Here is a 24,502-nt window from a genome sequence, read left to right as displayed (position 1 = left end):
TTCGCATTAACCGCGGTTCCCTTTCAGGATGACCCTGAAGAAGCCGCGATAAAGCGCATTAATTTATCACGCGACCCTCGGGAGATCTTTTTCAAGGCGCATCGATCCGGTCAACGAGATTAGAAGCGGGACCGCGACGCGACACTTTTTACCGCTAGATACCTGTACCTGAACGACAATTATTCCCGTACCCTTGACGATTCCCGATTCACAACACGTCCGCCAGTTCCTCCAATGCGGAACAATGGCGTTTAACACGAATCACGGTGATTTATTTCAAGTTAATTAACCCTTTACATGACAGTCGGTGAGGATGGTGGAGAATCGGAATGAAAATCGGTACGGTATGTTTTTCCCTTTGTCCATTGACGTTTTCTTATTCGAGAAGAATACTTCGTCACTAATAACAGTACCGATATACAATTAGGAAAGAGAAGAAGAAGAAAAGATAAGGGAAGAAAGAGAGAAAGAAAGAGAGGCTGAACGACGATCTGAGAAACGAAATCAATGAGCTAACAGGCTTGCGAGTTAGCAGTTAGTTAATTAAGTCGGCGTTATTGGATCATGGAAGCCAACCACCCCTCCCCAGTAGCACCCCCTCGACGCAATCGTGACTACCGCCCTACACGAGCGTCGTAGAACTCGGCTCTTACATTGCGAGGGTGGACGCCGCAGGGCCTGCACAACCTGCCAGACGTTTTAATTAGAGGTGAGTTTCATCGCGAACCACGCTAAGAGCACCACCACCAACCACCCCTTCCTCTTACTTGTCCCTTACGAGTAAGTGTTTTGCACACCTTTCGTGAAACCCCTTCCGTTTCGTACGTTACACAAGCCAGAACCTCCTATATATCTTTCTCTCTCTATGGCGCCGTCGACTCTTGGAAAACCGATGACGCGAATCGACGGGAACCCCTTGTGAAAAATCTATCTAAACGAGCAAGACGCGTAAAAAACTACCGAATGATACAATTCGGATAATTATTTTATTTTACTCTATAACTTAATTGTTACCGTACGTGTAAGTCGCAATGGTGCACAGTGAAGGAGGTGAGAAAAATTAATTGAAAAATTAATTCGTTGACGCAAAAGAGCAAACAGAAGGAGGAACGAAGGGGATAAGAAAAAACATGGAGGAAAATTGTGAGGAAGAAGTAGAAAAAGGATGTGTATACCGCGGGGTGCTTTACGTTCCACGGTGCGTGTCACGGAGGTGCCGGAACATGTGTTTCAGTATGTTTTGCCAGGAGGCAAGGAAAAAGAGAGAAATCCGTCGACGGGGAGAGAGGAACAGAAGGCAGGAGGATTCGTCTACAGATACCAGAGGTAAATCCAAGGCAGGTGTCTCGATCGAGCAAGAACGATCGAAGAGACGAGCACGCGGTAGTTTCTACCGACGTATCGGTATTTCCAACGAGATGGTAGACGGGGAGAGGAAAAAAAGAACGGTATACATCGTAGTAAGACAAGAGGGAAAGAAATAAAGCAAAGGGGGAGTTGAGGAGATCTCGCGAGTGCCTTGGTTCAGTCGCGAGACGAGAGCCGCGCCAGTCCGGAGAAGAATATAGCGGAAAGTTAAATGTTGCATGAGCTTCGAAGAAGAAGAACAGCCGCGAGATTCCCGGTATCGATTAACCCGCTGACGGAAATAACGTACGAGCGGCGTGGTACGAGCGATTTTTCGTATCGATCGCGAGAACAGCGACACCTCCGCCTTGGAATGCCAAACAGAGGAGAGAACGCGTTGTTATCTGCCGAAAGGATCGATCTTCGATCTGTAAAAGGTAGCAGCAACGTTCGGAAAAAGACCGGCTGAAAGAAAGATATCCCTGGTGCAAGAAGACGAATAGAGAGGATGAAAGCTCGCGGTCTGAACAACCCGACCGCGACGCGACGCGACGCGACGCCGATCGATAGAGGGACGTTCGATATCGTGGCCGCTAATCGATGCAACGGAACTTTGCAACTTTTTCATCGAGGACCGAATCGAAAGGACATGGTGCGGCTGCTAGTTTTTCCGGCGTAACAGGCGCGTTTCGAGGCACCAACGAGACCACTTGTCACCAGTTTACCGTACTTTCCAGCGAAACGAGTGTCGAACCCTTTTCAACCGGTCCGAACCGGTCGGCTGCCGATCGTTTTCGGCCACTGCGACTCTTTTTCTTCCTCTTCTTCCTCGTCCACCGTCGTTGATTCTTCCCAGGGATTCGCGGTGCTAACATTCCGGCCCGGGGACCGTTCTCCAACCACGAACATCAACTTTCCCACAACCGATTTCGAAACTTTCTAACCCATCGCCCACCTATTCCGTCCCCTCTGGGCCTTTGTCTTATCGAGATACTGCTCGATTTTTCTTTTACCACGTCCGTTCGTTTTCTTCTCTCGGACGAAACTTTCCCACAACGACCGTTTCGTCGCCCGCTTCTTCCCTTTTAAAGATCTCGAACCCTGGACGAGACGCGACGAGCAAGGCCAAGGATGAAGAAGAAAACAGAGAGGACAACCAACAGTGAACCAAGACGAAGAGAAAGAACCGATGGACCGAGTGGCACGGAAAGCTTTTTCTGAAATCACGGGACCCGTCCTTACCACCCTGCTATTCTCCCTCTTTTCTTCTCGTTCGTCTTCTCGCGACGCGCGGTCGGGCATCAATAATTTAACGCCCTGTCGTACCGATAAACCTGCACGGCTCAACGCCAGCAGGAAAAGGAAGAAGATGCAGAAACAGAAGCAGAAGGCAGAAGGCAGTGGAGAAAGAAGAGAAAAGAAGGGAAGAGAAGAGATGCACCGTGTGGACATCGTGGATCAACTTGAGTTTCTTACGTTCCTTCGTTCACATATAGTCAGTGACGCGTCACCCTTTCTCTCTCTCCTTCTCTTTTTCTCCCTAACCCTTTCCCTGTTCGATTACAAGCGGCAAGAAACAGCATTACACGAGACACGCCGCGCCGACAAATCGACGGATTATGCCGGACGAGCGCCGACCCACCGGGAATAAATGAATTGGCTAACGACGCGAATCCTCTCATTTCTCGCCCTTCTCTTTTCCTTTTCAGACTCACCACGGCTTTTCTCGCTGACCAGAGGCCGCGGATTCGAGCCACACCGTTTCTTCGGGATCGATAATCGAGGGAAAGTCTCTTTTTGATTGGATTAGAAAGGATTCCAGAATTTTACTCGAGTATCACTCGAAGACGAAGCGTTTTTCTCAATTCCTTCTCATGTTTATGCATCTTTCACGAAGATCTCATCAAGGATGACTCTTGTCGCGGGAAGATTACTTCAGGGTGAAAATTGCTTCATGAAAGACAACTTTAGTACTAGAATTGCTTCGTGGGAAGATTACTTTAAGAGAGAATTACTTCGATAAATGTTAAAGATGGATTGTTAAGCCGAAAAATCGCACGAACGGTGTTAAAGATCCAATAACGAGGACACTTGGCAAGGAAGCTTATCAACTGCTCGCCGCGATAACGGATACGCGAAGAAAACGAGGAGGTCCTCGTCAGAGGTCTACGAATGTAGAACCTCATCGATCGTGTCTTTGGTAAAGCTGCTAAGCGAGCCACCCGTTACCCACGGTCTCGCGTAACTCATTAAATACTCTTACGCAATCCGTGGGATCCGATAAATGGGATATGTGTTACCCTGCGGCGTTTCCGCAGCCCTACAAGTACCCAGCAGGGACACGGGATAGTAAAACGAAATATACCACTGGCGCTTGGGTATCGATTCTGATTTTTATAACCAACGATTCTTCTTCTTCTTTCATTTTATAACAAAATAACGAATAATTCTCTGAGATATATTCAATTATCTAAGTTCGTGATAAATTTGTTCATTTTCTATCGTGCATTTTTTTCCCTCGTTCACCGATAAGTTCGACACGGAAAGCCACAGAAATCCCGCAAGTTCCGTCGTACTCACACGTCGCGGTGTTACCTGACGATCGAGTCGATAGAAGGTACGCGTTATAAATACTCTCGTCTGTACTTATACGATCGTTCGTTTCTAAAGCAGGAATAAAACTTGGCTTCTATAAGAGAGTTTCCATAAGAAAGTTGATAAATTTGAATCTGTCGAAAGTGAAACGGGATATCCAGCGGAACGATCCGGTGGCTTTACGCTTCCCTCGTAGAAGCTTTCAGGAAGCCTAGCTACTAATTAGCGATTACCACTCGTTCACGCGGCACTCGAGAAAGAATATAATTAGCACTCACCTTTGTACCGATGTGCCGTGAAGCCCTCGACCGGCCGAACCTGGCCTCTCGTAAAAAAATCCGTAGAGCATTCTCTTCCGAAGAGTCATTCTCGACCTTCTCTACTCTCCACGTTCGAACGGATGGAAAGAGGTCCTGGTTTTCCTCGCGAGCGTTAAGAGCGTACGTCGACCACCTCTTGGTGTCCCTGCCTCCATCCACTCTGTTCCGGAAACGAGAACAAAATTAATGAACTTTTTGTTATCAGCCTTCCATCGCGAAGTACAAAGAACCTCGAGAGTTTTTAATCTATTTTTCCTCGATCCGGTTCAATCTGAATCGTTTAAATTTTATTTTTCCAATCTGCTTTCATCTCTCTTTTTCTTTCTTTACGCTCTTTTGTCTTTCGCAACAGATATCCGTCTCCTTTCTATCGAACACCCAATTATTCCGCTACTCGAAACGATAACAATTTTTCCTCTCGTTTTCACCCGATTTTTACAGCGACTCGCGTGTTTGTTCCCGTTAGCGAAGTATTTATTAGATTGTTGCATATCGAATGAACGATTTTGATGTACTTATGAAACGTGTAACGATGTTCAGGTAGCCATTGAAAGGATCGAAGATGAGCGAATACGGATACGGCAGGAGGGGTGGATCAGATCAGAGACGTTCAAGAAGCAGAGGTGACGATGACAATTACGATGATCGAGGAAGAAACACCCTACAGCGTCTGGATAGTATTCAAGACCCTGGAAAACGTTACCTTCTCAGGGAGTGCATAGGATCTGGTGTCTGTGGAGACGTTTACGAAGCCATCGATCAGCAAGCAGGTACGATACCCTTTCCCCACCGAAAGGACATCCATAACACCAGAATCATTTTATAGGAAACAAGAAGGTTGCTGTGAAGGTGCAAAAGCTTACACCTGAATCGCAGTCTCTGATCATCGAGGAATACAAAGTCCTTCGGGATTTCGCAACCCACCCAAATCTGCCAGACTTTTATGGAATCTATCGTAGGAGATCCGGCAAGAAGACCGAGTACGATCAAATATGGTTCGTGATGGAGGTAAGCTCGAATTCTTATTAGATTTCTGAGAACATAAGCCAGGTCGACTGTAAACATTTCGACGAGCACGATCGACGATTGTATGGAACGTTTTGAACGTCGATTTCGAAATCTATGCGTAAAACAGCCACTCCTTTAACATCGTAATTCTTCGAGGAGAAAAAGAAAGAAAAGCTGCGAGATCGAGAACAGACAGGGTACAAGAGTGTGGGATTGTGAAGAATGGGGGCGGAGGGAGGAGAAGAGAGAAAAAAAGAGAAAAGGAAGGCAAGGTGGAAGGGAAGAGTTGCTGTACGTAGCCATGCCAGGACCCGGAGGCAATTTCAAGCATTTGAGACGGTCGAATACACGGATAATTTACGACACGCGCGGCCATTAAACAATCATTAAACTCGTTCGTGTACGCAGGTGAGCCCCGGCACGTCGCGGACCTAATTTACGGGTGGACCTCCGCGGTGAGCCCGAAATATTATTACTTATCTCGAGCAAAAGCGTCGATGTTTCGTTTAACGCGAATTCGTGCGAGCTCTCAATCTCCCAAACTCGCTCCTGTTTCTCTCTAAACTCCTCGCGTTTAACCAAAAGAATCCGAAAGTGTTGGAACAATTAGTTGACGTCTAAGAACGCAAAGGTGCTAATAGAGTGATTTGATGAATCGATTCTTCGATACCAAAGAACCCGACAAAGAAACAGGTGTACGATAACTGCAAGTAACGATTTCGCGAGTCAATCGATTGCAGCAAAAAGCTGTGCAAACGTTCGGGCAGGTAAGAGTAGCGCGGAGAAGAAAAAGGGAAGCCGAGAGGCGGGTTGTAAAAGGAGGAACGACACGCAACGACAATGTGGCAAAGATTTATCGCCGATGGTATTTCATATCGTATCACGAGCAAGTTTTACGGGCACGTATACAGAAACTGTTCACCAGTAGACGAACTTTTCGTGCCGCAGTCGATGCACCTTTGCTCGAAAGAATGCATCCACCGGAGTGCATCGCGTGCTTGCTGTGTCTGCTCGAAGCTCGTACCAAATGCTTCTGATTCATTCGGGATCAATCGAAAATATGTACGATGAGGACGAAAGAGTAATAAAATTATTAAAACATTCGGATTCCAGTTACAAAGTGTGCTCTATAACTGCGTTAACCCTTTCGCTGCCAAGCGAATTTTTGAACTTGGACCAGTGGGCCAGAAATTTCATATTAAAAATTTTATAATGACCAAGAACTGCGAAATGCATTAAAATAATCACTGGTGACCACCATGGCCCAAATGAAAAGACAAGCATTGATCCCATGGGACCGCCGTGGCAGCGAAAGGGTTAAGAGATAGAAATAGGAACGGTAAAATGAAGATGTAGAGATGCCAAGTAATTATATAAAACCACGGGGAACATTGACCTCCGTTCCGGGTAGTCGATTTAGATTACTTCCGCAATTTCACGGGCAATGCCAAGCAGTCGGTAAGACGAGGAGAAGAAGCAATGCAAATCGAAAATTACATTGACGAACTATAATTACAATATGATGCTTGGACACGCGTACACAACGAACAGATAATTATCAGTTTTCGTTGTATAATTTTCAGCTTTGCGACGGTGGAACTGTGATGGACCTCGTTCACGGCCTGTTATCCAAGGACAAGAAGATGCGCGAGGAGCATATAGGTTTCATCTTGAGGGAAGTGATCCAGGTAATCCTATTCCAGAGAAACAACAGCGGAAAAGTAAGAAAGAGAAAGGAAACGATTAAGGAAAAACTGCTACTGGAGAGCGAAGTGGACGGGTGTCATTTGCTCGTCAAACGCCGCTGCAACCCGCATCGGTGTCGAAGATAAAACGCGCGTTTCCGTTTCGAATCGTGCACCGTTTCCCTTCCGTTCCGTACGGAGTTGGTGCATCGTACCGGTCCGCGGCAAAAACGATGGGATCGCGTAAAATCGATGGGTTCTGCTAATTATCCTTGCCGTGGGAACCTCGCGAACCCGGGCTCCCCCTCGAACTTCCTTCGAGTATTCGAGTCGTGCGAAGGGGTACGGTAAAAATTTTGATACAGTTGCTTTTGGAACTCTGTACAAGATTGCAAGCACGTGTACGGGCATAGCGTTCTTCCCGGGTTCTTAGTCCTCTCGAATCTCCTCCCTTTCTCTCTGTCTCGCCATCCTTTCTCGTAAAGTGGACGCAACAACCCCTTCCTCTCTTCGTCTTCTTGTTCCCGTTGGTACGTGTTCCATGGTCCCAGTAGCGATTCGTCCACGGTCGCTCGTGCGGTAAATCAGGCCACGGTGACGTTTAATGCCGGCAAATTACACGCGAAATAAATGCTCGCGAAGAAAACGAGCCACCCCGCTGTCTAGAGGAAAGCGTAAAACCTAACCGAACCTGCTATCCGATTCCGATTCCGTTTCTTATTCTCTTCCCCCTCATAGACCAAACGGCTGAATCAACGATCATTTTCTATCACCAGGCGATGGCCTTTCTGCACGAGAACAACGTGATGCACCGTGACATACGTGGCAATAATATCGTGCTGACGAGGGAGGGTGAAGTGAAGCTGGTCGATTTTGGATTGTCGAGGATGGTTCAAAGTGAAATGGGTAAACGTTACACGTGTATCGGATCGCCGTGTTGGATGGCACCGGAAGTGGCAGCGAGCAAAGGGAACACATCGGATGCCGGTTATGGAAACCGCGCAGACGTTTGGGCGGTCGGTATCACCGCGATCGAGATAGCTGACGGGAAACCACCGTTTCAGGACATGCATCCAACCAGAGCGCTTTTTCAAATCGTTCGCAATCCCCCGCCAAATTTGTACAGACCCTCGAATTGGTCGCAAAATTTCAACGACTTCATTGCCGAGTAAGTGTTCTAAGGTGCGAGAAGTTTGAAAGAAGATCCACGAAAGACTTGACGATTTTCAGATGTCTCGAGAAGAATCCGGAAAACAGACCGTACATGGCGGAAATAGCCGAGCATCCTTTTCTAGCCGATATACCCGAGGACGATTTTCTGGTAACTGACGACAATCTCGTAGAAAATGAAATAATCGAAATAATAAGGAGGCAAACGACCAACATTGTTTCTAGATGACGAAAGAGATCAAGATACTGATGATGGACGTGGGTACGAAAGGTAGACAGGAAAGGAGACCGGAAGTGATAGTTCGAAAGGGTTTCCTAAAGGTAATATTTTAAACAAACATCTTTATTACCGGACGTACGATATCTCTCTGCTTTTTGTTTCATGATTCAGACCCATCAAACGGATCCTCTGGAGCCTATGTTTATGGAAGATCTCGCGGCACTCGAGACACTCACGGAGGACGCGATTTTGGACGAACTGCACGAACGATTGCGGCAAGGTTATTACCATAGTTTCATCGGTGATATCCTGTTGATTTTAAATCCGAACGAGAAACAGGACATTTATGGGTCTGATGTGAGATATTTCACGTTCAATCACCTCGGATTGATAGGGTTTGAATAACGTCAATTAAGGTTTATCATTTTCTTGCAGTATCACACCAAGTACCAGTGCAAATCTCGATCGGATAACGCGCCTCACATATTCTCGGTAGGAGATAGCGCTTTTCAGGACGTGCTGCACAACGAAGAGCCTCAACACATCCTATTAGCCGGAGAGAGTAATTCAGGAAAAACGACGAACATGTTGTATCTCATAGAGCATCTGATGTATCTGGGAAAGGTAAGCTGAAGGGACATAGCTCGAACGATTCGTCACGTGAATAGGAGTTTCGTTGAACTTCAGAGCCTGCAAGATACCGGTGCTAGGCTGATGAAAGCTATAAAGGTGCTTCACGCGTTCAGCAACGCTGCCACGCCGCTAAATCCTAATTCGACCAGATGCGTGTTGCAAATACAAACCACCTACGGATCGTCTGGCAAAGCGTCCGGTGGCATATTTTGGTTGTATCAGCTGGAAAAATGGCGTGTTTCTACTCGCGACAGGTAGATCTTTCGAATGTCTGTTCGCGTTGCTCAGACCATCGATTGATTTCGAACAATTGAAACTTGTACGAAATTAGATTTCCAGATCGCGAGTGAAACTGTTAACTCTTTGCACTCGAAGGTCCTTTTATTTGCTTTAAGGAAATAGCCAATAGTTTCCTGCGTTGCTTCTATTCCAGATTCCAGAGGAACCGTGGTGAAAGGTAATAGCTTTAATGTACTCTGCCAACTTTATTAGCCTTACTTCGGTAAGCTTAATGCAAACCTTAGATGCGATCTAGTTAACCTGTCGAGTGCAAAGGGTTAATTTAGTAAGTTTCTCGAATCGACACGCTAGTCACGCTTTCAATACGTTCTCAACAGAAACCAATCGAATTTTCACGTGTTCTACTATTTTTACGACGGTCTCGACGCCACGAACAAATTGAAACAGTACAATCTACCGGCCGGAAGAAGGATGAGGTATCTTCGAATTAGCGAGAAGGGAACGGAAAGGAAACGATCGTTTAAAGTTAGGAACGATCCACGCGGGAACGTGGTCAAGTTCGAAGAGCTGAAGGAGAATCTAAAAATCTTAGAGATGGATGAGTATTATGAAACGATATGGAAGGTGATGGCGGCGATTTTGACTTTGGGAGAGATTCGATTCGTCGAAGGTAACAACGGAGAGGCTGATATGGATAACAACGACGCGGCTAACAGAGGTATACGAGCTAATGTACTGTTCGGAGGTCGTTAATTGCCGAGCACCGACAAACTGAACGACAGAGGGGCAAGGGGACTGTGCCTCTAGGAATCCGCAACTTGCAAAGTCAGTGGTCACATTAATGGATTTTTTATAAAACTTATTCTTGACAATAGTCGTTATTATGCAAAATTTATGGAAATTACATTATGGAAAGTGTAAAAACTCTCCTGTTTTCTTAATAATGTAAACCCCGAGAATATGTAAACCTCGCTATCGTTTCATGTCATTCTGTTTCAATTAGCGACGTTCGTCACGCGATAGATTTGTGGATGTAAGGGCCTCGGCCAATAAACATAACACGCGTGACTACGAATTTGATTGGACGACAACTTACGATCTCCGAACAGTACACGGAATAAATAATTCGAAATCAATAATCGAACGTTTCCTCGTACTCCGCAGTGGCTCAACTGCTGAATCTGGACGAAAAGAAGTTTATCTGGGCGTTGTTAAATTACTGTATAATTAGCGGTGGCGCCGTGGTGCGCAAAAAGCACACCTGCGATGAAGCGAAAGAGGCAAGAGACGTGCTAGCAAACACGATTTACCAGAGATTAGTTGACTGGATAGTAAACACCATCAATCATAAATTCACGGTCACTCGTACTTTATTGTGAGTTCACATGCGAAACGTTCGTTAAAAATATTCTTGTCATCGTTTGCCGATGCGCTCGTCATCTTTACGAACACAACAGATAACAGTGTTGATCTTTTAGTGGAGACAAATATGTGATCAACGTGATGGACCTATTTGGATTCGAGTGTTTCGCGGTGAATCGATTGGAACAGCTGATAGTAAACACCATGAACGAACAGATGCAGTGCTATTACAATCAAAGGGTGTTCGCCTGGGAAATGGTAAGTGTTCGAAGGGTGAAATTGTAAAAAAATTCGAATGAATTCTAGCAACGACGTTGGTTCGTAGCAAGAGCAAGAGGAAGAAGATATACCCGTTCAACGTTTACACTTTTACGACAACAAGGACGCGATAGATCATCTGATGAGCAAGGACAGAGGTTTATTCAGCGTGATCGACGACGCGTCGAAGCATATGCTCGATTATCAGTACATAATGAATAAACTGGAACAACGTGCGGAGAACGTTTATATAAAAGCAGCGAGCTCTCACGAGTTCACCGTAGCTCATTACACGGGCAAATTGATTTACGACGCTAGCGAAATGGCCGAGAAGAATCGTGACTTCATACCGCCGGAAATGATCGAAACGCTCAGGCAATCTAGTATCGAGACCATGAAGGAAATGTTCACGAACAAGCTGACGAAAACCGGAAACCTGACCATCGTCGTCGAGCATCCGAAGGTCGCTGATAAGAAGACGAGCAAAGGAAAGTGGGGCGCGCTTATGCAGGAAACGGCGAAACCGAAGGTAAGAAACGCTTGGTTCTTCGCCTCTCCTTTGTAAGCGTTTAGTGGAGGGGGAGAGGGGCTTTCGTCTCCCCGGACCCCTTTAGTTCGGGCCGGGGACCGCTAGATGGCGGCGAGAGATGAGCGGGGACAGTGTTCTCGCTGGCGGTCGCATGCAATTCGAATATATCGGAGTTCCGAATTGCGGTATGGGTGTTAGTGTATCATCCCTTCTGGATGGTATGAGTCCCACTGCCCTTAGCCGAATAGTGCGACAGTATTTCCTCCCCCATAAAAAAAGAAATATCTGGGGCAGGGATCGTCTGTTGTCAGCCCCACTGACGAATTTAACTGACGATCCCGAGGCGAAACGCCTTTTTCTTCCCTCTCCTACACCTCTGTTAACCCCTTGCTTACTCGTACTAAAGAAAAACGAATACGGTGTAGAAAAAAAAAAGAAATAGGAACGAATTACAGCGTAAAAATATGATCACTTCGCGATTGTTATTTTACAAACAGAGATATAACACCGCATCCCGAGGGCAATACTCGCAGACACGGAAAATGAGAACGTCCGCGGCTACCTTTAAATCCACCAGCCTTGAAATCCTTAAGAACCTTTCGACAGGTAGCGGAAGTGGTGGTATCCATTTTATCAGGTGCATCAGATCCGATCTCGAGGGGGCGCCTCGTGGCTTTTATCGCGAGGTAGTTAGGCAACAAATCAGAGCGTTGGCTATTCTCGACACTGCCAAAGCCAGGCAACGTGGCTACCCGCACAGAATAAGCTTTCCAGAATTTCTTCGAAGGTAGTAAAATTAGTAAATTAGTGTCTCAATTATCGATGTTCTTTTTCAATAATCCTGTATTATTCTTATGTTTAGATATCAATTCTTAGCGTTCGATTTCGACGAAAACGTCGAAATCACGAAAGATAACTGCCGACTATTATTGATCCGATTGAAAATGGAAGGTTGGGTGATAGGGAAAACGAAAGTGTTTCTGAAGTATTACAACGAGGAGTACCTGTCGCGTTTGTACGAAACGCAGGTGAAAAAGATAGTAAAAGTTCAATGTATGATGAGAGCGTTTTTAGCACGTAAAAGCATGGCATCGAAAATCACGTCGACCGTAAAGAAAGAAGTCGGTAGGTAAACCGATTTATGAAGAACAAGAAAACATTGGGTACGAGCCGGTTACATTATACGTTTCGTTTCTCTCTCTTTTTCTTTTCTTTTTACCATCGAATGGCTCGTACGTTTTCCATTGGTTACGAGAAATTTAACAGGTATTGTTTCAGTGAAGAAAGCGTCTATAAAGAAGAAAGAAGCGTCGGTGGAACTGTCGGAAGATCAGGCAGCGGTAATGATTCAGAAAGGTAGGACGAACGGATAGTAATTAATGGAAAGAGAAGAATTTGATTTTTGACGAGCCTAATAGAGTAGCAAGTGATTTTCATCGAACGTGTTCCATCGTACTCGTTACTGTACCGTAAACGTTTCATCGAAATTGCTATCTTACCAAATGTGTAATTTCATCAAATACAGCATACAGGGGTCATGCAGTGAGGAAGGAGATGGCGCCTCAACTAGGGAAAGGCCCGATGGATCCGCAAATGATGGACATGATGAAGTTTTACAGCAGCAAATGGAGATCGAAGAGTATATTCCAAGTCCTCCTACGTTACCGTGCAGCCCGGTATCAAGACCTCGTGCAATTCTCGCAACAAGTGAGTACGTTACTCTTTAACCCTTTTACTACGAGCTCGTAGCGCTCGTCTGCCGTAACGCTACCGCTAAAATTATGCGAGGACGGTTGTCAGCGACTGACATTCAGTTTTTTGGGGGAAGAAACACTTTCTATAAAAGAGGATTTATGATTTCTTCACAAATCAGAGAAAACACGAGAAGATCGAAATTATAAGTTCAGAGAGAGATACAGTATGTAAGAAAGCGAGCGACTATAGTCGCCCGTTGTATTATACATGGTGTCCCAGCATCGGTAGTACAACCGAGGGGAGATTTTACATGAAAAAACAAATCGAAAATAAAGAAAAAAATTTTTTTATTTGAAGCTTCGTTCTTGAGAAAATCAATTTTGACTGAACGTGTTTTAGCGAGTACGTGTAGAAGTCATATGTCACTTATAAGTAGTACTAATATCATTAGTATCACAATTAGTAGCATTTCCAACAATTTTTGCATTAATAAAGTAAGTTAGTAACTAAATTACATGTCTTATTTTCATTTAAGTCCACTCTAAATCCATAGGTAGAAATAAGTAATACAGCATATTATGTTAATACTAATGATATTAATACTACTTATAAGTGACATATGACTTCTATCGAGATCCATCCATCTAATTCAAAACTGATTTTCTCGAGCACGAAGCCTCAAATGAAAAGATTTTTCTTTATTTTCGATTTGTTTTTTCATATAAAAACTTCTCCTAGATTGTGCTACCAATGCTGGGACACCCTGTACATCAATGGTATCTTATGGAAAGCGACTATAGTCGCCCGTCGTAGCGAAAGGGTTAACCTTGATACACATTTAACATTCGTTCTAATACTAATCTCTTAAACAGGTTCATCTGTTCAATCAAGCGATAGTGGGAAGTCTGACGCAGACGAATAATCAAATATCCTTAGACAAAGTGGAGCCTAACGTTTCCGCGTCCGTGTACTTAGGCCACATGAGACCACCCGAAGTGCACAAGTTACCCTTCAACTTTTATAACGAGTTACCCATCCCGGATTCGAGCATGGGGATGGGTCTGGGGTGAGTCGATTTTAAGTGATTTCCATCGTGAGTGTCTTTATTCAGTTAGTCGTAGCTGTAAAAAAAAAAAAAAACGAGGGGTCCACTAGTGGGCCTGAATCGATCGGAAAGAAAACTTAGACGACACTCGTGCTGATTCGTTGATTAGTTTCGATCCTCATCATTAGACGTCATTCACCATTTGAATATCGTATCGTGTGCGTAGTTAGTTCTCCGTGTCTTGTGTTCGTGTTTCCTTATTCTATCCAATAGGAATAGAATATTTAAAAAAAAAAAAAGAAATAAAATAAAGAATGGTTGAACGACAGAGAGAGCTTCGTGTAGTCCGTGGTGTGTATACGCGTCGTTATAATCGACGTTTCTTGCTTTGTCCTTTTGTCACGCGCTTCCACGTGTTGTATTTTCTTATTCATTTTTTTTTAAATTTCATTTTGTTAATTTGCACAACAAGTCACGCTCTCCTTTCTCGTTGTGTGTGCCGTCTCTATCGAGTTTAAAAGCCGCTTAAGAATGTCTGCGGAGGGTTGTGGCGTCAACTGAGAAATACGTTCTCGCAGATCCGCGTCATCGGCGTCTGACGATGAGCACGAAGCCTGGGACGCGCCATTACGGAGACAAACGGTGCCTTGGGCCAACAGGAACACTCGTACCAGAGGTGCCTATCACATTTTGTTTCATTCCCGTGAAGCTGCATCGATACCGATACCCGATCGTACGCCACTATTCATATTCAGGAACATACAACTCTTTTACTCCATACATACGTTTACCCTACACTATCAAGTCTCTCGCTCTTCTTTTTCTTTTCTTTTCTTTATCCGATCCGAGTCCGACGATCGTTGGTACAGGGTGCGCCTCTGATTAGAGAACAACTGATTAGGCGCGCGAACGATATACAGGCTGTCTCAACATACTTTTTCTTCTTTGAAAGAGCCTGTATAATTGTTACACCTCACTCTGTATAGTTCGTCCGACTCGGTGCATTTTCATCAGATTCTCTTTCTCTTTCAGTCGTAATAACAAGGTGTCCCTGCCGGGTATAGTGTCACTTAAAAGTTTATCGTCGCGAGAATTCGCTTTCGCGCACGATCGTTTTACGGTTAAGAGAAGCGCGCGTTTGGGTCTTCCGAGGACGGTCCGAGAGAAACTGAGACAGAAAAATCTCGATTGCCTGTGCCGAGTGGCGACTATTTCACTCGGGAGAGAACTCACTCTCCATTGGATTGCTCTGCATTTTTCAGACGTCGAGGTTCAAACAACGAACTCGCCACATCGAGTGGCGAATTCAGGCGCCGAGGGACAGAGTCTGATCAACACTCCGTTTTCCAGAGACCCGAATATCTCGGTCCGATGTCCACCGGAAGAATCAGCCCGAAGCAGAATGGGTAACACCGGGTATCAACAAGTTCCGAGCAACCGTAGTCCCGTACCATCTGCTAACGCTCACAATCCTCGCTCAGTAAGTTCGACGATATCGATCACCCACTTTGTCCTAACTCGTCCGTCCTGTCTCTCTGTTTATTTATCTTCTATCCGTGTCCTCGGTATCGATACTCTGACCGTGTGTATTTTCAGAATAATTACGATAGCACTGGGTCGATACGCTCTAGAAAACACGCACCGCCACCGCCTATTCCGTTCAATCAGTCGCAACCACCCCCGACGCGTAGCACCGACAATTACAGTTCGGACGCTCGAAGTAAAAGCAACGTAGACACCGGTAGCAACGAATGGGAGTTCGAGGACAGAATTAACAGAAACGCCGGCAATGTTAATCGGTTCGATTACACTACCTACGAGTGAATCTCGCTCGACCTGTTTGACAAACAACCCTAATCCTTCTCTTTTACCCCTTTCAGTGTCAATCCGATACAGGAATTGCAAATGATAGGTCGTAGGAACAACAATGTCGGTAACGACGACGACGAGCCACCGTTCAATTTTCAGGTGCGTGGAATTTGTTGCAATAACGTCAAGTAACAAATTGTAAACTTTGAAAAATTGAACGATGATATACGGAATAATTGTTATTACAATGTGTCTAGCCGAGTACGTTCACTTTCACTGTCCCAGACAACTTGTCCTCTGTCTGCCACAGTAGAAATATCAACGTATAGTCAGACACAGAATAATACAGATTATTAAGAATATCAGGCACTGATTTTTATTACACATACAGTATGAGAAAATGAACAAACTCAACCCCCGAAAAATATGGTATCGAGTTAGATCTCAACAACCTACCACCCCTGAAACGATACGTCGATGTTGCTCTGTTCCAGGCGATGCTGAGGAAAACCAGTCACCATCGAGCATCGATGAAACGTACCCCCGTCTACGATAGCTATTCCCCGTCACCACTGCCAGGTTCCGGATACCGTGGAACCCGCGAAAACGAGTCGAACGTTGTGTACAGAAGCGGAGGAAGTCGACGAGACTCCGCCGAGTGGAGTCCAAACGAGATGGTAAGAATGTCTGAGAAATATGGGAAAGAAGGAGCTTGGGGTGAGGATCGACCCCACACGGGTGAACGAAGCAAAACGACTGCGGAGAGTGTCACCGCGGAGATTGCTCCGGGAATCGTTGTCGAAGGTTACGTCGCCGAATTGTAAACAACGAACGTTTCCTTCCGAACACAATTCGCGTGTAAACTGTGTCCCGTTCCATTCGATTACCAACTAAGAATCCGGTAATGAAATATACAAGTAATGGGAATAATTTTTCTAAGTTTTCGGTACCGATCGAAGAAGCGGGCAGCGACGAAAAATAGGGAAACTTATTTGTTAGAACGATGGTACTCGGCGAAACAAACAAAGAACTCTTCTTACGTGTCGAATCACGACAGAAAAACTGGACCCAGTTGGAATTGCGAATGTCGCATAAGAATAAAACAGAATAAAACAGATAGGAAGAGGAGGAGAAGAGAAAGAGAAGCTTGTAAAGATACCTGCTGTAGATGTCCCGATGGAAACAAATGCACGACTCGTATGATCGAATTGAATGATTGATACCCAAAATCCACCAACGTTGCTGACTCGGAGAGATTCTTTTTATCCACAAATATGTACATACATTGTATATTTTTTTAGTGCTTTTCTCTTTGGGTTTTCCTTTTTCTAAACGAACACGAACGACTCGTCGATACAACGCTTCTTTTGTAATTTCTATCTGCGCCTCGAGCGACCGTCATGTCCGCAATTCTTGTCCAATGTACAATAATTTTTCACAGGTGAATCAGATTTCCAAAGACGTCCCTATGTTCTCGAACAGTTAGCAATGCTCCTTACCGACGCGCAGCATTTCATCGTCCTCTTTTTATATCGGTCACATACGCATTCGATTAAGATTCAGTCAAATTTTCATTCGCACGATTACGAAAAAATTGTGACAAAACGAGAAAACGATTCCTGTTACCATCCTGATAATTAGTACGACGATACGCGATTCTGTCGTGCTCTTAAAAGTGATCAAGTTTCTATTTCGAATTCGAAACGATGCTTCCGTACCCCTTTTATAGCACGCAATTCACATTCATCGATGAAATCGAATTATTATCGAAAAGGTGCACCCAGCACGATCGGTTCTATTTATTTGCAAAGCACGAAACTCCTCTCACTTTTACGAAGTTAAATATTTATAAAAGTTTCAACCGACTGATGCACGATTGTCAAGAATTTTAAAGAATAAAGAGTTAAAAAGCACCCTAGTTTCATCTCTGAGGCTAATCATCTTTCCTTCCAATCCTTCCTACAATTTCTCGTACCATATGCAACGCAACATTCTCAACCAATAATAATAATAAACATTTTTATTACTCGTCTTATAAAATTTTAGTCCGTACAACGATAAAAATATTTTCCACCCTGCAACGCGATACTGGCCGTCGATAATGACTATGAAAGCGATATATACAATACAATATGAATATACATTTTAAAAAATGATAACAATAAACCATATTCTTGTTCGTTACGAATCACAGAGGAATTATGGTAATTATAATACTCGCAATAGCATTCTGTACTCTTCAAAAAAACGAGGACAGCATGCTCCTTTATAATAACGTATAAAAATATAAATTTGTTCGAATACAAACGCAATTCGATGCGTTCCGATTAATAGAAAATTTAATTAACAAATAAACAACCTGAACACTGTCCTCCACTGCACAACCCAATATTAATCTCAATCTTTATCAGCCTGAGGATTATTATCCTGATTATTGTTCTGTTGAGAATTCTGTTTAATTATATTAACTAAGGCGTGCAACCGTGTGGGACGCACATTTTGGAGCACCATGTGAGCTTCCCCCAAAATTAACAGGCCATTATCAGCATCCTTAGCTGAAAGATTGTGTGCCAATATTACATGGCGCCTCCAATCCGCATGCGTAGGGAGAACCTACAAAAAAAATGATCCTATTCAATTCAAGCCTTATTAAACAGTATCCTTATCCTGCTTCCTATAGATTCTTAATCTTGCCTACGTACCTGGAGACACCATTTGCAATTAAGCGACGGTGAAATCGTGTGGACGGCTTTGATGTGTCTTCGTCGAAAGCCCCAGCTCGTGTACGTCCTATCGCAGAAGGGACAAGGAAACGGTGGATACGCGGCAGTACCTTGTACAGTCTCTTCCGGCAAGTCTGAACTGCCAGCAGTTCCGGGACAAGTTGGAAACACGGAACGGAGAAATCTGGAGTCCTGTTCCATCGTAACGTTTGTAGATTCCTGTTGATCCAACGTTGGCTCCGAATACGAACGATTCGATGAATAAAGTGCCTCTGTGGTTCGAGAGGTGTTCCAAGGTGGAGTTCGTTCGAGGATTATCGGAGGTCTCGATGCTCGTGGCTCTGGCGAAGGCGTCGATGTCTCTCGAGCATCGGCGATCGCGGTTGCGCTCGGCTTTGAAGATCCTGCAAGTAATTCCAGTCTGCGACTTCAAATTTTCTTCGTTCGATCAAACTCGACGTGGAAGTGGAAGGAGTTCAGACGAGGAATGGCAGATTCAGGATCTTCTATCTTCAGGATGAGGGGTCTTCTTTTCGATCAAAAATAGACGAGGAGTCTTCTTTTCGAGCAAATATGGAGGAGTCTTCTTTGGATGAAGGATGCGACGAATTCGCAGGATACTCAAAAGTTTATTCGTTCGATTTTCCAGTGGGATACAAAAGTAAGTCAAAGGCGTACACGGGGGAACAGAGCACCGGGAAATGACGAGACGATTAAAAATGTAAAATAGGTTTATTTGCAACCAGTCGCGTGTGTGTTTCGTCTACAATCGTATCTGATTCAAATGAACAGTCAATTCGAAGCGTATCATGCTCTCCGCGAGATCAATCGACGAAAGAGGTGGCAAACAAACGAGGTAAAACAAATCTGTTCGTTCAGTTGAAAATAAACTTTTCAAAAGTGTCTTTCGCGTGATCCGTTCACGCGTTAAATATATTCTACAAGCATAACTTACGTGGGATTAGGACCCCCATACCCGATAAGAGGAATCGTGGAATTAGGCATAGACATTAATGGACAACGTAGCCAGCTACGAACTCAAGGATCTCGGGTTCGATTTAAATTGCCCCTATGTTCCACGGATCCCTAAACTTATGCTACTACTCTCAACGTAACAGCTACTTTTTCTCATTTACATATACAAGGTGTTAAGTAATTAATAACCATCACTTGCAGAGGCAGATATCTGCAAAGAAACCTAACTATACATATAAACTTTGTCTCCTAACTCTAGGTGATCCTATGTGTAGATTTCTTGAAACTCTGGCGAAGGTCCGGGATAAAGTTCACCTCTGTAAACTATGACTATTACTTTCTTAACACCCTGTGCGTTAAGTCGTGATCATGTGCACGCACATGTCTGATCAGATGGACGCGTTGTCTTTTCGTGCAACACGCGTTTCCCTACGTCTAATCGCGTGCGTTGCAGGTGTCTGCAGTACGCAGCTACACGTACACCTATGTATCTAGCTACTCGCGTACGTTGATCAGGTGACCGTACAGTCGCAGACATAGATAGTTTCTCTCTGCCAGGTGAAGGAATCTATGCACGTAACTGTATATACTTATCGTGCCGTCGAATGTAAGAAAGACCCCGCGTGTGCCACTACGGCACATCGCGTTTTAATATTAGTATACACGTGTTACTGTGGATCGTCTACGACGAAAGTGCATATTCGCGTGAACATCGTGAAGAAACGATAGAAAGGAATGTTGCGTTGCTCAAAGTACGAGACCCAAGGTACAAGAGAAAAAAAAAAAAGTGATTTACCTTTCGATACCAAAATGAAAAAAAACAATGTTAGACTCATTTGAAAAAAACGAAAGGATTTAAAGTTGCACGATCATTTGCCTCGTGAAAGCAAAACGTGAAGCGTATAGATAATTGGACCACGCCTGGAACGCTCTCCGTCTCCCTACTCTCTCTTTCTTTAAAGACATTCTGCTCTTTACGTCGAAACTCTCCGTTCTACCTATCGATTATTCGAAAAAGCGTCAAGTCCATTAAGTTCAAGTCCTGTTATATTATGCGCGTACCCCCGTCACGAATTCCCCAACAGTGCCCGATCTTTCTTATAATCTGTGTCATACTATTTCCTCTAGGAAAAAAATTCGCGATCGTCGTTCCAACAGTTCGGCTCGGCAAGAGAAGAAAGGATACGGAGAACCATCGAGAACGATTTCCATCACGATCCTAACACGATCTATGATAGATCGAAACGAGGAATCGTCGCGAAAGAAAAACTTCATTCCAGCCAGTGGAAACGTTTCCGTTTGACCCCTGACCTGAAACGCCCTAGTCATTGAGTGTAAACCGACCGCCTTTGGAACAGATACCTTTTCAAACCCCTATTGCTTGTATCGATCTTAGTCACGCAATTTTTCCACGTCTCCTCCCATTCGACGCTGTTCGGTGCAATACCGCTAAAGTGCAACAGAACTTCCCTTATCAAATGTATTTTGTTACTATCGAACTGCTGTTTCCCCATCTTGCCGTTCACGTTACAAAGAATCCTCTCCTCCGGGGTAAAGAGAATCTTCATAAGGTCACAGGCCAAATGATCCATCGGTCGGGAGGATGCCCAGGTTGAGATAATCTCCGGACTTGGCAGAAGATCGGCGTAAGGTAGCTGCTGATACGCGTACAGCAGCGGCTTCACGTCCGAGAATCCAGTTAGGCCGGATAACCCAGATAAACCGGAAATGTCTTCAGCAGGGCTGTTCCCAGACCCTGCCACACACATCAGAGCACAGCCTGCTTTAGACACGAATCCCCCTGGACGCGCAACACTCGCAACGTACCGAACAATCAAGCAAAACTCGACCAGATTTAATTATCTATTTTGATTCCATCGATCTCTATCGCGTAACAAATCAATTTCTTTCCTATGTCACACATGCACGCATATGTTTTGCATTTGAACGCGAGAGAAAAAAAAGTCTACAATAATCTTGATTAACTAGAAGTCAGGATCGCGTGTATTCAATTGAACAAGTACAGCGCCAAGTGGCTCTAGATATCAAACTACGTAGCTCTCTCGTCTAACGATTCGTTGAGAACATCAAGCGAAACCAAAAGAAATGAAAGAAATACTTGCCAGACCAATATCGATAAACGAAGAAACAACGATCAAAGCTAACTGAATTACAGTAACAAAGCAGTCGAGGATAACGTCGAGCAAAAAAATCGAAAAAATTTGCTGCTTCCTAACGATATAAGCTTGACACGTTGAAATTCTTGCACAATTCAATGAGCAGTGTATCTGTATACACATTCGTTTGCTTTTGACAACAATTTAAACATAAATAGAAATACCAAATACCATTTAATGGTATTGGATAAGCATTATGATGTAATGCTTGCATAAAACACATATGAACAATAACATTTTGCAATGTTGAAGAACACATAAAATACACGCAAATATTATAAAATAAAATTAACTCTGCAAATAAAATACCAATCTAACTTCATTTTGAAATTGTCACTAACCTTGATTTCCATCACTTTGACAAGTGTCCAATCTTTCAGCTGGATCTTTATCTGTTGCTGGCTGTTTCTGAGCATTGTCCACTGCTGTTTCTATTGGTTCTATCTGAAACATAATCAATTAAATTGTTAGTTTACTATTCAATTTACTATAATGTAAAGATCCTCAAGTGTTACTAACTTTCATTTCCAAACGCTGATAAATTGGATTTTGAAGCATGTTCTTTGGAAGAGGATAATCCCCTTCTTTTTTACCTTGATCACTGGTTGTGGACTCATCTGTCCCTTCTAACTGTGATATTCTAGGTGTCAATGCTGATTCTAATATAGAATTTTGATGTTTATTAAGTTTCTGTTTCTTTCTTGAAGTTTCTTCCTTAGCTGTTACCACACTTTCTTCCACTGCCTGCTCCAGTTCTGCTAATCTTTTATACGATTCTTTAGCAAATATATCTCCCCCGGAAAGCCCACGAATTTGCAAGGTCTCTGCAGCTTTCAACAGGGCTGGTAAATTTTTCTGCTCTATATTTACCTCCCCTTTATATATAAATATAAGTAATGCTTCCAATTCGCTGAAGTGCACATCTTGAAGTATTATAACAGGATGTTGACAGGGATTTGTCTGTAACAATAGAGATTAGAATAATGGGTTAGCAGGTTAATTTATTGGTTAATAGGTTAACCTCAACTAGCATACAACACATTTGTTTTATACAATTCTCTATCATGTCTTATCAATTAAATATAGATTGACAATGACTTTTGATTGACAGCGAGACAATTGTCAAAAGGTCGAAGAAATTAAAAAAAGAAAATAACGTAGAAAGTCAACCTGGAAAACTTTCTTGAAAAAAGGACTGCTAGCCGAGAGAATCACTTTATGCGCCGTAAGACACTGTCCATCGCTTGCCAATGTCACATCCACCAGACCTTCTTCTTCCCAAAGGCTTTCGAAGCTCGTGGCGATGTTGTTTAAAAAACTGTTCCATTTTAGACATATTTGATTTGACATATCTCACGGACAGCAAGTGTCAATTCTATCAAAAATGTTAACACTGTGTCGCGGATTACACGACGCTCGAATCCGTCAATGACAATTACAATTCAACGAGAGTAACAAAGTCGACGATGACAACAGGAATAACAACGACAACGAGAATGACAACGACAGCGATGACGACGGCAACGACCGCGATGTAACAGCAGTCGTGCCAGGCACGCACAAACATCCTTGGTGCTGGGTTGGGAGAATATAGTCAATATGGCGGCCATGCTCTGTTGAATTGCGCGCGACCTTAGAAACCACCATCGAAACATTATTATTCGTTCAACGAGAAAACATACCTGTTTCGCGCAGCTCAGGGAGGCCCTCTAGTCTTGCTTCTATCTTCATGGTCATATACACGGCGTACAAAAATATATAATAAAAGAAGCAGCTTGTTTCAAACAACTGATAACGTCGAAGGTCGAAGAGTATACTGAATATAAGACCGCTGGGTATATTACGCGGCGCCATTTTGCGCTTGCGCAGACGAAGCATGCGCAGTACAAACGAAATCTCGTTGCGCGATAGGTATGATTTCTCGTTGAACCAATAATATGTTGCTCTCTATCTGCTTCTATGCTATAATCCGATAGATCAAACAACGGAGTAAAGAAAAAAAACGTATTAAAAAAAAAATATTTCTTACTACTTAGCAAATCTATAATATTACTATTACAAACTTAAGTGACACATTGTTGACTCATGACATATTTGCTACTATAAACGTAGCTAATTGAAATATTCCATCCCTTGATATTTTTAATTTGAATAGAATACTTGAAACGAAATTTTGCAATAGAATGAATTAAAAGATAACGAAAAATGGTAAGGTGGTAAAATGATAAAGCAAGAGCTCTCTGCATGCTTGCGTGCTCACGCTCGTGTGCATACAGGTGTGCACAGCTGTCAATTGCCACGTGCAATGCGTAGGTAGCGTGCGTGCATTCTCGCGTGTCTGCATGCTTGCGTGAGCCTGCATCTTATAACAGTATTCTGTAATCGTTAAGATTTTACCATCGCAAGCACATCAAAGTACATGAGAAAAATTCTGTAATACTGCGAAATCCTCGAAATACCCCCTTTTTGATATTAAAATTATGCATCATACTGTACTTTCTTCGTGACAATTTCACTGCACGAAAAAAGTAAACCTTGCAAGAATAACGTAGCTGGAACTTTAAACGACCCCAATTTTCAATTCTAATTCCTCGAAAGAAAAGAAGGGATTATGATGGCAGGTACAATCGAAAAGGTCGCACGTACAATGCCCTTTACCTTAAACTCCCTCGTTAACTTCACTCAATCGATGACGGATATTTTGTGTTATA

At 43.6% G+C, this 24,502-nt stretch overlaps 2 protein-coding genes across 13 annotated transcripts in view; one reads left to right on the top strand and one right to left on the bottom strand.

The window, feature by feature from the left end:
* LOC117601014 (protein Wnt-6-like) overlaps nucleotides 1-24,502 on the bottom strand; it is a 71,185-nt gene that overhangs the window by 46,203 nt on the left and 480 nt on the right. For 2 of the 5 annotated variants that reach the window (XM_034317214.2, XM_034317213.2), the window contains exons 1-2: nucleotides 22,133-22,235; nucleotides 4,221-4,422 (exon numbers count right to left, since the gene is read on the bottom strand). In XM_034317214.2, the coding sequence (XP_034173105.1) occupies nucleotides 4,221-4,309 (89 nt within the window). In that variant the 5' untranslated portion in view covers nucleotides 4,310-4,422; nucleotides 22,133-22,235. Of the gene's footprint in view, nucleotides 1-4,220; nucleotides 4,423-17,918; nucleotides 18,530-18,618; nucleotides 19,044-19,095; nucleotides 21,371-22,132; nucleotides 22,236-22,310; nucleotides 22,752-22,961; nucleotides 23,401-24,502 lie in introns of those variants that run through there. The other 3 variants (XM_034317209.2, XM_034317211.2, XM_034317212.2) reach the window with 3 other exon arrangements.
* On the top strand, nucleotides 552-17,782 carry ninaC (STKc_myosinIII_N_like and MYSc_Myo21 domain-containing protein ninaC). Of its 8 annotated transcripts, XM_034317167.2 has the most exons (24): nucleotides 567-709; nucleotides 4,803-5,032; nucleotides 5,089-5,270; nucleotides 6,854-6,958; nucleotides 7,732-8,123; nucleotides 8,186-8,276; nucleotides 8,351-8,446; nucleotides 8,517-8,702; nucleotides 8,781-8,969; nucleotides 9,033-9,232; nucleotides 9,596-9,936; nucleotides 10,383-10,593; nucleotides 10,697-10,838; nucleotides 10,906-11,367; nucleotides 11,865-12,154; nucleotides 12,230-12,492; nucleotides 12,646-12,723; nucleotides 12,893-13,074; nucleotides 13,935-14,128; nucleotides 14,686-14,783; nucleotides 15,370-15,587; nucleotides 15,704-15,906; nucleotides 15,988-16,075; nucleotides 16,411-17,782. In XM_034317167.2, exons 2-24 carry the CDS (start codon nucleotides 4,825-4,827, stop codon nucleotides 16,738-16,740), a joined length of 4,749 nt encoding a protein of 1,582 aa, XP_034173058.2. In that variant the 5' UTR covers nucleotides 567-709; nucleotides 4,803-4,824; the 3' UTR covers nucleotides 16,741-17,782. The 8 variants fall into 8 exon arrangements, 5 of the variants coding, with proteins under 5 accessions (XP_034173067.2, XP_034173068.2, XP_076549119.1 ...); XR_004580568.2 differs by lacking the exon at nucleotides 16,411-17,782 and having other exon boundaries at nucleotides 552-709; nucleotides 15,458-15,587; XM_034317173.2 differs by lacking the exon at nucleotides 14,686-14,783 and having other exon boundaries at nucleotides 15,458-15,587.

The sequence above is a fragment of the Osmia lignaria genome, chromosome 16 (assembly GCF_051020975.1).
Source record: "Osmia lignaria lignaria isolate PbOS001 chromosome 16, iyOsmLign1, whole genome shotgun sequence".
Lineage (NCBI taxonomy): Eukaryota > Metazoa > Arthropoda > Insecta > Hymenoptera > Megachilidae > Osmia > Osmia lignaria.
This window is presented reverse-complemented; position numbering and strand designations above follow the sequence as displayed.

Bases quoted from the DNA above. Each gene is read 5' to 3' on its own strand.
- ninaC (XM_034317167.2), top strand. From the start codon at position 4,825: ATGAGCGAATACGGATACGGCAGGAGGGGTGGATCAGATCAGAGACGT. The intron at 6,959-7,731 runs GTAATCCTATTC...TTCTATCACCAG, and splicing joins TCTTGAGGGAAGTGATCCAG to GCGATGGCCTTTCTGCACGA. The intron at 15,907-15,987 runs GTTCGATTACAC...TACCCCTTTCAG, and splicing joins AACGCCGGCAATGTTAATCG to TGTCAATCCGATACAGGAAT.